The 15,053-nt window shown below is 40.2% G+C and overlaps 1 protein-coding gene across 3 annotated transcripts; it reads left to right on the top strand.

Moving 5' to 3' along the window:
- Positions 1-5,376: 5,376 nt before the first annotated feature.
- borcs6 (BLOC-1 related complex subunit 6) lies at positions 5,377-14,977 on the top strand. Of its 3 annotated transcripts, none has more exons than XM_079359078.1 (7): positions 5,377-5,460; positions 6,253-6,863; positions 7,206-7,392; positions 7,976-8,158; positions 11,520-11,683; positions 11,800-11,883; positions 12,220-14,977. In XM_079359078.1, exons 2-7 carry the CDS (start codon positions 6,264-6,266, stop codon positions 12,343-12,345), a joined length of 1,344 nt encoding a protein of 447 aa, XP_079215204.1. In that variant the 5' UTR covers positions 5,377-5,460; positions 6,253-6,263; the 3' UTR covers positions 12,346-14,977. The 3 variants fall into 3 exon arrangements, with proteins under 3 accessions (XP_079215204.1, XP_079215206.1, XP_079215205.1); XM_079359079.1 differs by having other exon boundaries at positions 5,387-5,460; positions 6,256-6,863; XM_079359080.1 differs by lacking the exon at positions 7,976-8,158.
- The last annotated feature ends 76 nt before the right edge of the window (positions 14,978-15,053 follow it).

The raw sequence follows: 15,053 nt of genomic DNA, 5'->3' as shown, positions 1-15,053 counted from the left end.
GTAAAAAAAAAAAAAATGCTCCACTTGAACTCCAACTGTTTCTTTTGTGTATATGACTGTGTATATTTGTGTGAGATCCAAACACCGCACAAGTAGGAGACAGAAGTCCTATGAGACATTTTTATTGAAAACCATTTTAAACATTTAAAAGATGTGGTGCGAAGCTGCTCCTCATGTATTATAACAGCCTTATGTGTTTCACTCTCACTTCGCTGTATTTACATCTCAGTGCCAACATACAGCTCCTGTGATTTTCCAGAATAACTTCTTTGCAGACGGAATGAAATTGTTCCTCTCATGTGTGGAAACTTTGTCTTCTTTTTGTAAATATGTATAAAGCTCGGCCTTCAATGACTGCTGCTGTTGTTTGTGTTGTGGTATATTTGGTTTTATGGGTATAGAAACTGAACTTCAAACAAAGATGTAGACGCTGCCAAGTGATAACTAGTTTAATCGTCTGGGTTTGTTTGGTTTATTTCTTTCTTTTAAGAATCTAGATCCGTGAATGGAAAAAGATGCATTTCCTTGCTTTGCAACCTATACAAACCTAAGAAGTCATCAAGCTTTAGAATGTCTTGACGAGCATTGTCTTTGGTGCACATGTCGTGCAAAAGACGCAAGACAGTTTGGAGTATCTCACAATGTTCAGATGACAGCCACAATCTCCTATTGACCATTCAATTGAGGGTGCATAGAATGCTTTTTTATCCTCATAAAACTGGGCCTGATGATACTCTGCCATATTCACAAATATGTAAAATGTATTTTATTTTACCGAATTAGCTTCTTTTTATTGCAGTGATGTTACGGTCTTAAAAGATGCACAGTCAGAGAGTAGTCAGTGCTTTGTGTTCCAATAGCTTGAAAAACCTCACACATGCACCCACCCAAATCTGATTACAAATCAGCACAATGCACAGACTTTCAATCTGTTCCAGCTGCATTGTTTCTCATGCACACTCCATCAACATCCTCACTCCAAAACAGTAACATACCATGCAATAACAAAAAACGCCCTCCATCTCTGCCAAAGTGACCACATACAGTACTTTCTCATTAAATGTTCAACAACTGGTATGTTCTGCTGAGCATTCTGGTGGGTAAGAGTTGCATTCCAATCCAGCTGCACACCATACAGCCATCGTTTGAGCTGCTGCTTCCAAACCCCCCCGAGGTAAAAAGGAGGTCAGCAGAGCCTCATTGGGTTCTTATGATTGTTTATTATGCACGCTACTTTTTGAAACTTGACAGCTTCTGGTCATTTATGAACAACTTTGGCTTTTTTTTTTTTTTTTTTACTGCTGAGATTCACTTTGTAAACATAATCATGGACAAAATCTCCTCACGGATATTACTGGAATCATAGAGCTCCACTCTGAGAAACTGGATATTGCAGAAAAACAGAAAACCATACATTAAAAAGTAGTTATTATTTTGTTTTTGTTTTGTTTTGTCAGGAATGAGACATTCTTTCTTCAGTGCTTCTTATAAGTCTCCTCTATCCAACAAGGAATCAACATAATACTATAATATACTTCTACATTATACTGTCATGTAGCCAGGGGATGCCATGGGGCATGCAAACTAGACATCATGACTATAAAGACTTTTTGATTGACTGGTGTAAATTTATATTTTGAGGCAAAGCAAAATACTTCATACTGACTGCAGAGGGATTTGCAGAACATGCAAGTTGTTGGGGGGAGAAGTAAGGAATGGAAACAAGCTAGTCAGGGTCAATAGGATATAAGATATAACTTTATTGATCCTCAATGGGGAAATTCGGGGCCACAATAGCACCACACTGTTAAGAGGCTATTAGACAATAAGTTGTAGAACTTGAGTAAGTTATTACCTCTACTACAAGCTATCCTCTATGGTCAGTATTTGGACACTAGAGCTGCTATTATTATCTTTACTCATTGGCAGCAATACTTGTTAGTCAAACATAGGCCCATATTCAGCTTTAAACACCTGGATGGGTTGTAATTGGAATTTGGTACAAATAAACCAAATGAAAGAACACGAGTAATCCCATGCCTTCTCCTCTGGCACTAACAGAAGGCCAATATTCCCCAATCAAAAATGAAACATCTCTACACGTATAAATCAGCACAATCTTGAGATAAACCACAATTACTTTGTCAGTCACTTATACTGCCATCTATTGTCATTGTGACATAGAACATGTTATATGTAAACTGAGTACTCTTGTTAAGAAAAATACTTGTTTGGCTATTAAAGTTATAAAAACATCTATCAACTCTGCAAAATATTATGTGCAAACTAGCAGTGCTAAAATGTGAAACCAAAATGTTGAACATGGTCAACATTACCTAATTGACAGATTGGTGACCTGCACTGGTCAAACAAGGTAAGCAAAGGTGTCCTCTTAAGTTTGAATTGGTTGTCATCACTGAGGTATCGATCACACTGAAATTGGACACTTGCAGTCTGTTGAAAATGCAGCATATTCATGCCTGGTAATTTTTTGAAGGAAGCTGTGACTTTCCTGGAGCTCGTTGGTAAATGTTAGTTTTTTTACTCTTATGGAGCATAAAAGTAAAAAAAAAAAAGAAGAAAAAAAACCCCTACAGGTTCAATAATGATTTTAGTGGATGAGAAGTATTTTTCTCTGCTGTCATTTTTTATTGTTCTTTTGCGTGTTATTTCTAGGTCCATTTTTGACTTGATATGATACACAGCTGAAGGGAAACAGGAAATGTTGGGAGGAAAGAGAAGTGGGGGGGGGTGACATTCAGCAAAAGGCCAAGGTCAGATTCTAGCTTGCCGCAGGACGTGACGAGAAATACAGCCTCATGGGGGCAACGACATTACCACGAGGCTGTCAAGGGCTCCCTCCTTTGTTATTTACGACACATTTTATCTACCATATAACTCACCCTGCAAGTCACCAGTAGCATATTTAAAGTATGAGGAGTGTTCCGCAGGGTTTGGTTATTCAAGTAATATGGAAAAGTTAGTCTTAAAGTGAGTTTGAAACTTTTGCAACATTCTTTCACCTGAAGATTGTGAGTCAAACCAAATGTTGTGTTAGATCTCGAACTAACCCCACATAGGCCTGGCACTAGCCATTAAACAGTAACCTTCTGCCACAGCTTTTACAGCTGTTGAAGTCCGGTTATACTAAATGACTCAATCACTTCACCAAACCACCTCTGAGGTATCATCTCTGGGTGATTCCTCAAACAAAGGAAAATCAGAACTGCATTGATGAAGAGCAGGAATGACAATTACAATTTAAAGAGGAGGTGACTAAAAATGTCCTTTGTTTATTGTCAAACTGCAGTTCACTGCTAACGACTAAATTAAATCATACAGCAGAATCGGAATCGGAAGCACCCAGGAACATAACAGAGAGTTGGAAACAGGATCTCAGGAGGAGTCACTTTTGGCATTTACCACACTGAGTGACTCATCTACCCATTGAGTCTTTTTTTTTTTCTCAATTTAAAGCCTGTTTTCACCATTTCACACACGAAAAGTACCTTTTAGTTGAAATAAGAGCTTTCAGCCACATTCCTGTGGTGTATGAACTGTCTTTTATAGCTTACTGCATCAGAAGATTTTCTGTGAATCTCAGAATAATTTAACTGGACATTTTTCTGGTTTCCATAGATTTAGTGTGCACCCTTCTCTCACTTTTATGGTCATTTGATCTCCATTGGAATGAAATGTCCCTAACTCCCCTCCCAAGCCCGTGGTGAAACTGTCTTATTTTAAATGGGCATGTTTAGCTTAGGTTCTCTGATATATATACAGAAGACCTCCTCCTGAACTGGTATGCTATTAATATTTACAGATTTATTGGCCCTCACTGTCATTTTGGTTACTAACATCCAACACGCAGTCTCCGGTTTATAGTGTGGAAAAACCACACATCTGTTTGACAGCACGTGCTTCGGATTAGCTTTGTAGCTGTCATTTTTCCTTCCTTTTTTGTGGCTTTAACTCATCTGTGATAGCTTCCCCCTGACTGGATTTTCTCCAAAAAGAAAAAGAAATCTGGTGAGGGTCATAGTGCTTTTTAAACCACTGCCTTCTTTCAGGAGTCTAATTGTCTTCAGGTAAATGTTTCATCCTTTGATGTGAAGCACAAAAGGAGAGGGATCAAATGGGATAAAACTGTAAAATACCCACTGAGAGAGAGAGAGAGGGGGTGCAGCTGTCCTGAATGGAAGGCAAAGATTAAAATCTTTACAAGACCTTTAGATGCGGTTAGTGTGGTTTTGGATCTTCTCCCCTTTTTCAGCAACAGTGTTTGTCATTTATGGCCACATTCAAAGTTTAAAAAGCCACAGGCTCTGGCTTTCACTGTGAATGCAAATGGGCTAAATGAAAACATATTTAAACCTCCCATTCACTCCATTCCTCAGAATAACTTCACTCAGAGTTATTAACACCAAGACAGCAGTTTTTCAGCTAATTAAAATCAGTTGCTACTGAGAGATAAGTGGTTGTCTGTTGCACAACGGAACTGTATCTTAATGAGGACTGGTGTGAGAAAAATGAGACACTGTAAGATCTTGTGAGGTTTTTTTTCTCCACAGAAATGGATCACATAGAGCAGCAAATTGTTTAAATTCATGAAGCCACAGACATTAATATGTTTGTGAATGTAGTTTTGAACTCCTTGACCTCTGCGATGTGTTTTATGAAAACTGAGCACACTGTTTGAATAATTAATGATCTAATAGGAATTTCAAGAACTAAATAATACATTTACATTTTGAGTGGCTACCATGCAGCCATATGCAAGAAACACATTGTCTGACAGGCTTGTTTGTTAATTTTGTTTGTGAAAAGCTGCAAGCACATAACCAGCGTTCAGAATGTCATATTAGTGTTGATGAAATTCGTGTGTTTTCTCTTTAAACATTAAACACAACGAGTTCGCCTACACCTCCTTCAACATTTAAAACATCTTTCAGCCTGAAGCATTAGTAGCTTACACTCTCCAACTTGTACCCTTTTCTTGGTGTTGGTGATCCACAGTAACATGGTGTTTGTCTCCATCTGTAGTACAAGAGAGAAACATCTCTGGGAACCATTATGACTTCAATAGAGACAAATGATCTCACACAAAGAAAACATGTTGGATAACATTTTGGAAAAGCATTAGTCTGCTATTTAAAAAAAGGAAGGTGGTGGGGAGGGGGAAGGGGGGGGGTACCATTTACAGTCTATGGCTATAACATGAACCAAATGTATATATTTTTTTCTTAATTCTTCATAAAATATATTACTCGGAGATAAACAACAACAAATGGGGAAGAGCAAACAAGATTCACATATAAAATAATCGTGCCTGAAACACGTTGTTTAATTTGATAATGTATTTTATATTTAAGGTGGAACTTTTGTTTTTAGCTCCGCGGGGACGTTTTATATGAACGGACTCGGGTGCTGCTTACATTTTACTGAATAGAAACTACACTGGTGAGTATTTTCTCTCTTGACTTAAGCCCACGGGCATTATTGTATGAACTTACAACAATACTGGTACACGTGTAACAACCAATATTTCGTCAGAATGAAACAAAGTCAGTTAATAAAATACGAGCAGTAAAAACATATTAATATTTAGGCCCGGGCTGCTAACGTTAGCTCGGCGGCTAATGACAGCTGCACATCAACTTCCTCAACGAAGACTGGCGACACCAGTTATTCTTCATTTCTTTGTTCCTGTTAGTTTGTTTATGTCAAACAGCGAAGTCTTTGTCCTCAGACTGAAGTTCAGACTACACCGACGTTTCTTAAATGAAGTGTTGAGAGTGGTAAACAAGCTGCAGCAGTGTAAACATCACATCACAACACCTTCTGTAATGCCACAGTAGTCTTATTTATAGTTACGGTATATAATTCACTTTAATGGGCGTTTGATTGTAAAAGCATGAGCTGAAGTTGCAGTCTTTACATTTACACACACAAGGTTAAAATATCAGGCTCAGACCTGATGACTAAGAAGATTGATCAGCTTGATCTTGATTGATTTTTTTTCTCTCGATATTCACTTTACAATACATTCTATTTTGTCAATCTGTTTATGTTTAATAAATCCTTGATTTGGTATCAACGGCAACTTTTTGCCTCCAGTCATCTACTGTTAAATTTGAAACAATACCCAGCCTGAGCAGTGGGCCAATAGATAACCGCTGATTGAAACCTGCATTAGATATCTATTTATAAAGTAAAATCTTTATATCTCACGATCTCTCTTTTCTTCTCAAGCAGGTGGAGGGATGAGTCTCTCCCCTGTCGCTGGCACAGAAGTGCCAGAAACACCTAATGGGGATTTGACATCCATCTCTTCAGAAAATGGCCCTCATGTTCCGGTCTCAGAAAAGTGTGTGGGGAGCAGAGTGCCCTATTCTGAGGAGGCATCAGAGGACAGAGGCCACGGACACACAGAGAACCACGTAGATGTGGAAAACAGAGTGTATGATGGTGAAGGCTGCTTGGACACAGAAACGTACAATAATGAGAGAACATCGAGTTTATCACCTCACATATCCCATGTGACGGACCTATCAGAAGATTCCGAGTCAGGCTCCAATGACACAGACATTCCTGAGGCCTCGAACAGTGCTGAGCCTCCAGGTGAAACTCTGCTGCTGGAGTCAGAACAGCAAGCACACTCCAAAGACCGATCTTTGCAAGGAGGCCGGGCCACTAAGTACAGACAGCGTGCAGACGGAGAACGTGTAGATGGAGGCGCTTACAGCCAAGAAGAGGAGGAGGAGGAGGAGGAGGAGGATGGAGAGAAAGAGAAGCAGGATGAAGAGGACGATGAGAAATATGAAAAAAAGTGGATAAATCAGCGTGCAGGAGGGAGAACTGGGGTGAGTGGAATGAAATATTATGTAAATGTCTGATATTATTAGTACCGGAGAGAGTGGAAGGCATTATGGAAATAAGGGAGTGCACCTAATTAACTCTCTACTGGGGCTTCAGGCTGCATTACATTAACTTCAACATGTTAAATGACTACGTCTGAAAGTTGATCATCATTTTTCTAAACGGCTAAATTTAAGCGTCAAACAAGAAGCCAGTTTTGGGATGGGTTATCATCGTCAAGAAATGTGGTTCTTGGCTTGATGTCATATTAGCCAAAAAGTCATCAAACTTCTTTTCATAACTTCCTCTAATCTATTCTTTGATCCCCTCCTCGCCCCTTTTTCTAGTCGTCACGACACTACTCGTCCTCGGCCCCTGGTCCCAGCACCTCGTCCTCCTCCTCTTCTCCACCTCCACTGCTTCCCTCAGACGATGTCCCCTGCCCTCCCCACGTCATGGCCCAGGTCTGGGTGCGCAATGTCAGGGGGATGCAGGACAGCAAGAGCCTGGATGAAATCAGCCAAGCCTGTGGAGGTTGGTGTCCTTTGAAAATGTTAGATCCAGTGTTTACTGCAGTTTTTGATTTGTAACTGTATGAAAAGGGTTTCCTTATATAACAACTCCAACAAGTACTTGAAGTATCCAAAAAACGTGATTCATCTGATTTGACATGGCTTCCATAGTAGGCCTCCACGATATGAGAAAAATCTGCAATGTGCGGTCACGTTGTTCAGTAATGTGATAACAATATGATTTGCGATATTTAAAAAAAAAAAAAAGCACATTCGCTGTCTGCTGTTTTGACTATACCAGTGTTTGCAACATATTTCTCCTGAATCAAAATCCCCCAAACATATTTTTTCACTTCACTAAAGTGGTTTCAAATACTCTGAGGGTAGCTGATGACTAGTTGAAGCTTCATCTGACTGCATACAAAAGGTTTGAAAGCATGGCCATGAAACCCAGGCCTCCATCCAACCGGTAAAATGTACATGCTGACTGAGAAAACATTGTGAAAGTGTTTCATTTCTTGATTCTGATAAAGTTAGTTTATTTGCGAATGCTCTTATTCCGATAAGAATCAAATCGGGATTAATTGCGCAGCCCTACTTTATAGGTGGTTCAGGGGCCCGGGGAGGGGGCAGAGCAGGCCAGTCAGAGGGTCGAAGGGCCACTATCTCGTCGGCTCTGGAGCTCGAAGGGACAGTCAGCCATGAAGGCGACCTGACCAACTTCGTCGCCAAGAACCTGGAGCAGAAAATCAAGATGAGCTCCAAACCCAGTCTGGACTGCAGTGACTGTGAGTATGGACCTGAAGAAAACTTGACAAGATGTATTCCATCAAATACAGAAAAAAAACAAAAACGCTTCTTTTATTTATGACATTTAAAACATGATTCGCTGAAGTTTCACGACATATCTTAAAGTTTGGCTCTGAGGGTTGTGTATGGATGTGTGTGCGCAGTGCTTTAGTTTTCACATTACTGGGTGTGTCATTATGTACAGCACATGCAGATTGTGTCCATGACTGTTGCTTTCTTAACTCAGTTACACTGAAGCGTAGGAGGCTCTAACAGAGGGATTGTCTGTATTTCTGCTCTGCAGAGGAATCTTTCAGAAAAGGCATTTCAGCAGGTTAATAGCTTTTTTATTGGCAGTGATGTGGAAGCTGCATTGCAGTGTGTCTTGACTTGCAGTCACAGCCACAGACACAGTTCATCCCCGCAGAGGTGAACACGCCCGGTCTGCCACTACTCCTCATTTGTGCATAACTTTGGACTGGTCGAAGCCACAAGACCATATAGATCTGCTTTATGTTGAATCATTTTTTAATGTCTGATGGAGACTTCGAAGAATGAGCTTCCTCCTGCCGGGCTCACATTGCAGTGGTTTTAGTTATGTTGTTGTGTTCCACAGTTTTGAGCACAAATCAGTGATGTGTGACAGATTCTGTTCAATAATTGTCGTCGTCACTTTGTCTTCATCCAAAGAGCATCCATAATTAGGCCTGTTGAACAAAGACGAGATGGTCACTCAACTGGAACGTTACTGCGCCTGTACGTGCATCACCGCACGACACTTTGGAGAGTGTAAATGCTGTTTGTTATCTATATAACACTCTGCTAGTGTGTTACAATGAAACCCAAATGAAGTGCTATTTGACTGGTCAATAAATCAAGCGTGATCTGTGCGTATCTAAAATAACCAGTACCAACAGTCACTCGCTCTTCCCTGTTTCCTCAGCCATTGTGTACATGCATGGTATGGAAGTCGTGTTTTTCACTTGCTTTCATATCTGCCTATTAGTCCACATAAAGGGCAAAGCAGACAGCTACAGACCGTGATTTGTTACCTGTGTGATAACTATCAAACTCGGTCGGACAGCTGAGACACTTTGTATTTGAGGACTCGTTGTTTGTCAGCTTTCATTTTTGCAGCAGATGAAGGAAAGAGTGGGTGGATGATTGCATCACAACGATAACATTAAAAAGAAAACCTGCATGTCTGTCCTGCATCGTGAGGCTAAACAGGATAGTTTGTGTGATGCAGCAATATTAGAAACATCTTTCATGAAACACAAATAACCCAGGTTTGATCACTGAATTCTAAAACACCTAATTTTATTGCTGTAGTCTACTCTGGATGAGCTGTTACTCTCACTGGCTTCATTCCTGTTTCTGGTTGATAAAATGAACCTGAACCTTTAAATTAGGCCCAACTCCACAAATAAATAACAGAGATAATATTACAAAAAGGTCACACATGTACAGCGATTCCGGAAATCAATTCATTTCTGTGTGCTGCAGGTTGAGTTCCCTTTAGCTGTCTGTTAGGTACGATTTGTCTTGTCCAATTTTCTACCAGAAAGATATGAGCTTCCACCATTTCCCCCCCGGTATACAGTGTCAGCTAAACTGACCACTTCATTTAAACACAGTCAATATGCCCTGTGTGGCAGCCCTGCCTCTACCTGCTGATTCAATTAGGATGGATGACTCACACTTTGTTTAGACTGGAGGGATTTCTAACTGAGGCCCGGCTGCAGCCTGACAGGAATCATTTTCAGGGATGGAAACCTGTTTTCTTCTTTTCGCTCCACTGGCCACGGGCAATTTGTGCACTCCTAGGTTAAGTGATTGATGGCACACGTGTTCTTTTAGTTTAGTGCCATCATTAGTTAAATGTGTGCAGGCAGGGTTTTCAGGTGTGCTTTCAAATGGGAATCTTTATTCGGTTCGTTTTGAATTTAATCTACTCTATATTCTCTTTCAACACTAATCCTTTTAGAAAGTCAGTTTTAGCTTATGTGTCTGTATTCTGGGTCAGATCAGTCATCAGGCCATAGCCAGAAAAACAAATCGTTGACAGTATGTCTAATCTAGCAAGAAAGTAAACACTGGAGTTTTTTGTAAGTATGTATATGTATATGTATATGTATATGTGTGTGTGTGTGTATATATATATATATATGTGTGTATATATATATATATATATATATATGTGTGTGTATATATATATATATATATATATGTGTGTGTGTATATATATATATATATATATATACTTACTTACTTATGTGTATATGGACTGTTTGACTGTGGTGTGAACAAAAAGGTTATTTGAATATGGATTCTGGAAACTTCTGCATTCATCTTACAATACAAAGAAAAAAGTTCTGTTTCAAATTTGCTCTCCTTGTGATGTCACGAGGGGGATTCTGAATCCCTCCCCCTCCCCTGGTGTCTTCATCCATGGACTCTATTTTTATTCATTCTAGTGAAGGAGTGATGTCTACATGGAAAACTCAGGAGGGGCTCATTACATTTAAAAAGACACACACCAAAACAGAGTGTTCTTCTGAAGGGCCTTTTAGATCGGACGCAGTGCGCGCTGAGCTCACCGCAGAGTTAGACACAGCTAAAGGGGAGAGCACACACGAGCAAAAAGTAGCAGCGCCCGTTGCTTGGTCTGTCAAAACAATAGTTGGGAAAATAGCTTCTGCCACAGCAATATGTAGGCCTATACAGTATGTGTCCACTATTGAGAGGAAAGCCCTGACTTCTTCTGCTGCTGCTGCTGCTGCGGAGGAGGAGCAGACTAGCAGCAAAGAAAAAAAAAGGATGTGTGTTCATTAAATCATCAGGGCACGTCAGGCTGTGGGAGAGCTCAGGCTCGTCCAGGAGCTACGAGCATGACACCGATTACTGCTCTGATTGAAACACACCTGATACACCTAAACTGTTGGAAATCTCTTTTCGAAACATGCTTTTCTTGCCGATGTCCCGGTACGTCAATAAACTAGAGCTCAGGAAAGTGAGACACCGTTTGTTGTGATCGGAGCTTCCCTCCTACTGGACGCGGGCAGGACCCTGCACTGCAGCAAGGAGCTGCGCAGAACAACCCAATACACAATGAATGGGCTTGACAGCGGCGCACACCGCCAGCCGCGTGCCATCTAAAAGACCTTTGACCAAAGCACAGCACAGATCTTTTATTTAGACTACAGGAGACAAGGGGGAAAAAGGGGGATGTCCTCTTAACTTATTACACTACATACATTTTGTAGAATTACTAATATGATCAACTGTAAAATACAATCGTCAGTTGCAGGCCTTTTAAATATTTATTATTGTGTACTTTTTTTTTTTTCTTCTTTCCAGCGGACTGCTCAGGTCCAATCTACAGAAGTCGGGGAGTGACGCGGAGACCAGCCGACATCCCTCCCATTGATCCTGCTGTCCTATTGGATCTTCAGAGACACACCCAGGAAGTGGCTCAGAGTGTGGAGATGATGATGAGGAGCCTCAATGGAACCATCCAAAATGTGAATTTTCAGACTAGATCAGAGCGTGCCTTCAACTTAGCTTGTTGTTCATTTCTCATTGATACACCTGTTGTTTCCTTGAGTGTCATTGATAGTCTCTGGATCTGTTCCTGCAGATGACCGCTCTGAGCGTGGGCTACATTCAGACCTACAGGGACTCAGTGGACAGCCTGGGAGAGTCTGTAGACATGAGTATAAAGGTGAATTTAAGTTTGTGTATGCAAGTGACACAAATTAAGAATTTTTGATTGTAAATGTTCTTCTTTTGGGAGGGGGGGTGATTACAGGATGTCATTATTGATTTATGAACAGGTTATTTTGCAGGAGTACATGCTACAACATTGTATTTGAAAGTTCATTCACTTAAAACTACACTGCTAGTCTTAAGAAAACAACAAACAAAGAAGAGAAGTGTTTTAGATCAACAAGCTTTCAGCTTTGTTATATGAAGATAGCAACCGTGAGATCAACCTCATCACCTTTTGTTCCTCTTTTTAAAGTATAAGTCTTTCATTGCTCATCTTGTACTTTTCCAGGGTATGTACACTCTTATGGCGCGTTGCGAGGAGCTGGACCGGTCCATGCAGCCCATAAACACGTTGGCTGCACAGATCCGCGACATCAAACGCACCCTGGATGCTTTGGAGGCCATCTGCAAATAAGCACCTGTCTGGTACGAGAAACACATCCCAGCTGCGAAGGCCAAACACCAAGCAAACCCTGAACAAGACTGTCTGCAAGTCACCACCGTCTTGCAGGTAGCACACACACACAGTGCAGTAAAGATTCAGTGCACGTCTGGATCCTGGAACCATTGCTACTAGGCATGCGGGATGATTGCGCTCGTTGTCCCTCTGCTCGTTCGTCCTTTGAAGATGACCATGTTTGTGTTGTGAGATTTCAGTTGAATTGGGCTTCATTTGCTCTCGGGGCTGAGCTTTCTCTTCCTCCTTTTTTTTAAATTTTTTTTAAAAATATATAAACAACCTTACTTCCTCCTATGAAGTCATCATGAAACTCCCCAGATCACATGTTTTGGAGACTCTAAGTCAAGTGCCCTGAACGCGCATACACTCACACGTGTATGCACACATGCAAAAACAGAAGATGCGAAGATCAATACATTTTTTTTTCCTGCTTGAGAGTCCAAGGTGAAAAAGTGTGTTGTTATCCGTCCAGCCCGTTTGGTTCAGATTGCACTAACCTTTCCTTCCCACGTGGGGGTGTTGTTGTCTCTTTATCTGGCTCATGGAGAGGCCAGTAGGAACTGCTCAGAAGACAGTGACTTTTGCACAGGAACAGAAAGTCTATTTTTTATTCTCATTTAACAAAGATCAGAATTCTTCACTTCAGGATAAACAAGGGGATGGGAGTATCATGTCTGCCTTTTTCGTATGTTATTTATTCATTTTCTCAGCATGCTCACGGTTTCAATTATACTGCTACTTGGTGTCACGAGGGACTTGATCGGTAGAGCCGGATGTTTTTCTTCTAGCAGCCGCTGAACAGCTTCACTGGATTTCAAGTCAAAGCTCAAATGCAGCGTGACGGTAGAGAAAGAAGATTAAGAAAGTTTCACTTTGTTTACTCAGATTCTGTAAGACTGTAAGACAAGTATGTCTGCTTCATTTGTTATTTGGCCTGACACCTCAGCTGTCACATTGTAGTCCAAATAGTCTCAAGGAAGACAAGTGAAAAACTATCTTGTGTATCTTACAAAGTGACTCTTGATGTTAAAACCAATTCAGAAACCTATAATTTGACTTTTAAATGTCTTACGATATGAGAGGATTTACATCTTTTAACCAACCTGAGCATTTTTCATGAAATCTGAAACCACTTTAACACTTTTAGTAGCCGTCGGTAATCGGATCCTGTGATCCAGTTTTGATTCAACCATTTTAAGGAAATGCTGTATGTATCACAAAAGCTTAATTCCTAACCCACTCTCAGATCATGAGATTCCTTCTGTCGCATGAGGACTTTTGCTGGCAGCTAATCTTCAGCTAACTATGAATTTGTTTTGCTGTTGTTGCTGTAACTCCGTTTTGCTTTTTCAAAGGGTGTATTCCTTCATTTTAAACAAGACCGTACATCTATTCTGCCACAACTGCTTTCACATTTACATCCTGGAAATAAAAAGTCCTGCAAATGATCTTGAAATCATTCGAAGTCTGTTCTGTCACAGAGACACGACACAGTCAACGGTTAAAAATACAATGCAGCGTTTCCTGGCTTGTGTTTCCTCGGACACAGACGATCGGTCTCTTTCATTCACCAAAGAAGAATCAAATGTGGGAAATATTGCTGGTAGGATTTTGTGCACAGCCTTACGATATGAGCTTATTTGAACTCATCCTGCATTTTAAGAAGGAAAAGTAAGTATTTGTTGACTTAATAATACAACCTGTGAACCACTGCAGTGTCACTTGAACTATCCTTTACCAATCTGAAGCCATTGTACTGAGAACATGAAGAAACTGTGGTACTTCTGTCACTGCACTGATAGGTAGCCTTGTAGTGGATCACCCTATTTGTACTACATCGTCATAACATTACTATTATTACTAGTACGTGCACCTTTAACTGGCCGGGAGTTATGTCACTGACCTCAGTGGTGTTGCTGATGTGATCACTTTCTTTCACGGCATGATTAAGACTTGTCCAACAACTTATCAACCCCACTAAAGTGGACTTTAAAATTAAAATTACGAAGCCTTTCTGAGCAAGCAAAGGATGTAACATTTTTTTAGTCTGGGCTCTGAAATATCTGAAGTGTCTCTCTCCGCTGCTCCTGGTCATGTGTCCCCACCATGAATGCAAAATGTCATGTGATCGGCTTCTCTAACCTTGTGAGCAAAGGTTTGTGAAATTTGTCAGGGGAAAAAATAATGGAAGCAACATTTAATAACCTGTATTAGAAAATGTAATGATTCTGGATCCCTGTGGATGTCACTGAAATAATCTGAAAATGTCCATGGTTGTATAATTTAAATGTCTGTTCTTTGCAGATCAGTCAAAATGTTCAGAGTGGATATTTGGGAGTCTTACTACTGTAAATTATCAAGGCGAGGAAGTACCTTGAGTTGGGAGATATAAGAGGAAATGTCATTTTCTTGTTCATAATATAAATATATATAAATACATATTTAATGTTTGATTAATCCTCTGTTGTAAAATCTGATTCACTGGTGTACATATGACCTCTTTCTGTAACAAAAAAAACAATTTAGATACCCTTTGTCTTGAGTGTATATTTTAATGAAAAATAAATAAATTTACATGAGCTGCAAACCCCCATACATTTCAGTGTTTTATTCACAGTGGACTCTCTGAAGGAGCCCTGAGTTTTTCACATAAAATAAACCGA

This window comes from Symphodus melops (genome assembly GCF_947650265.1).
Source record: "Symphodus melops genome assembly, chromosome: 13".
Classification (NCBI taxonomy): domain Eukaryota; kingdom Metazoa; phylum Chordata; class Actinopteri; order Labriformes; family Labridae; genus Symphodus; species Symphodus melops.
This window is presented reverse-complemented; position numbering and strand designations above follow the sequence as displayed.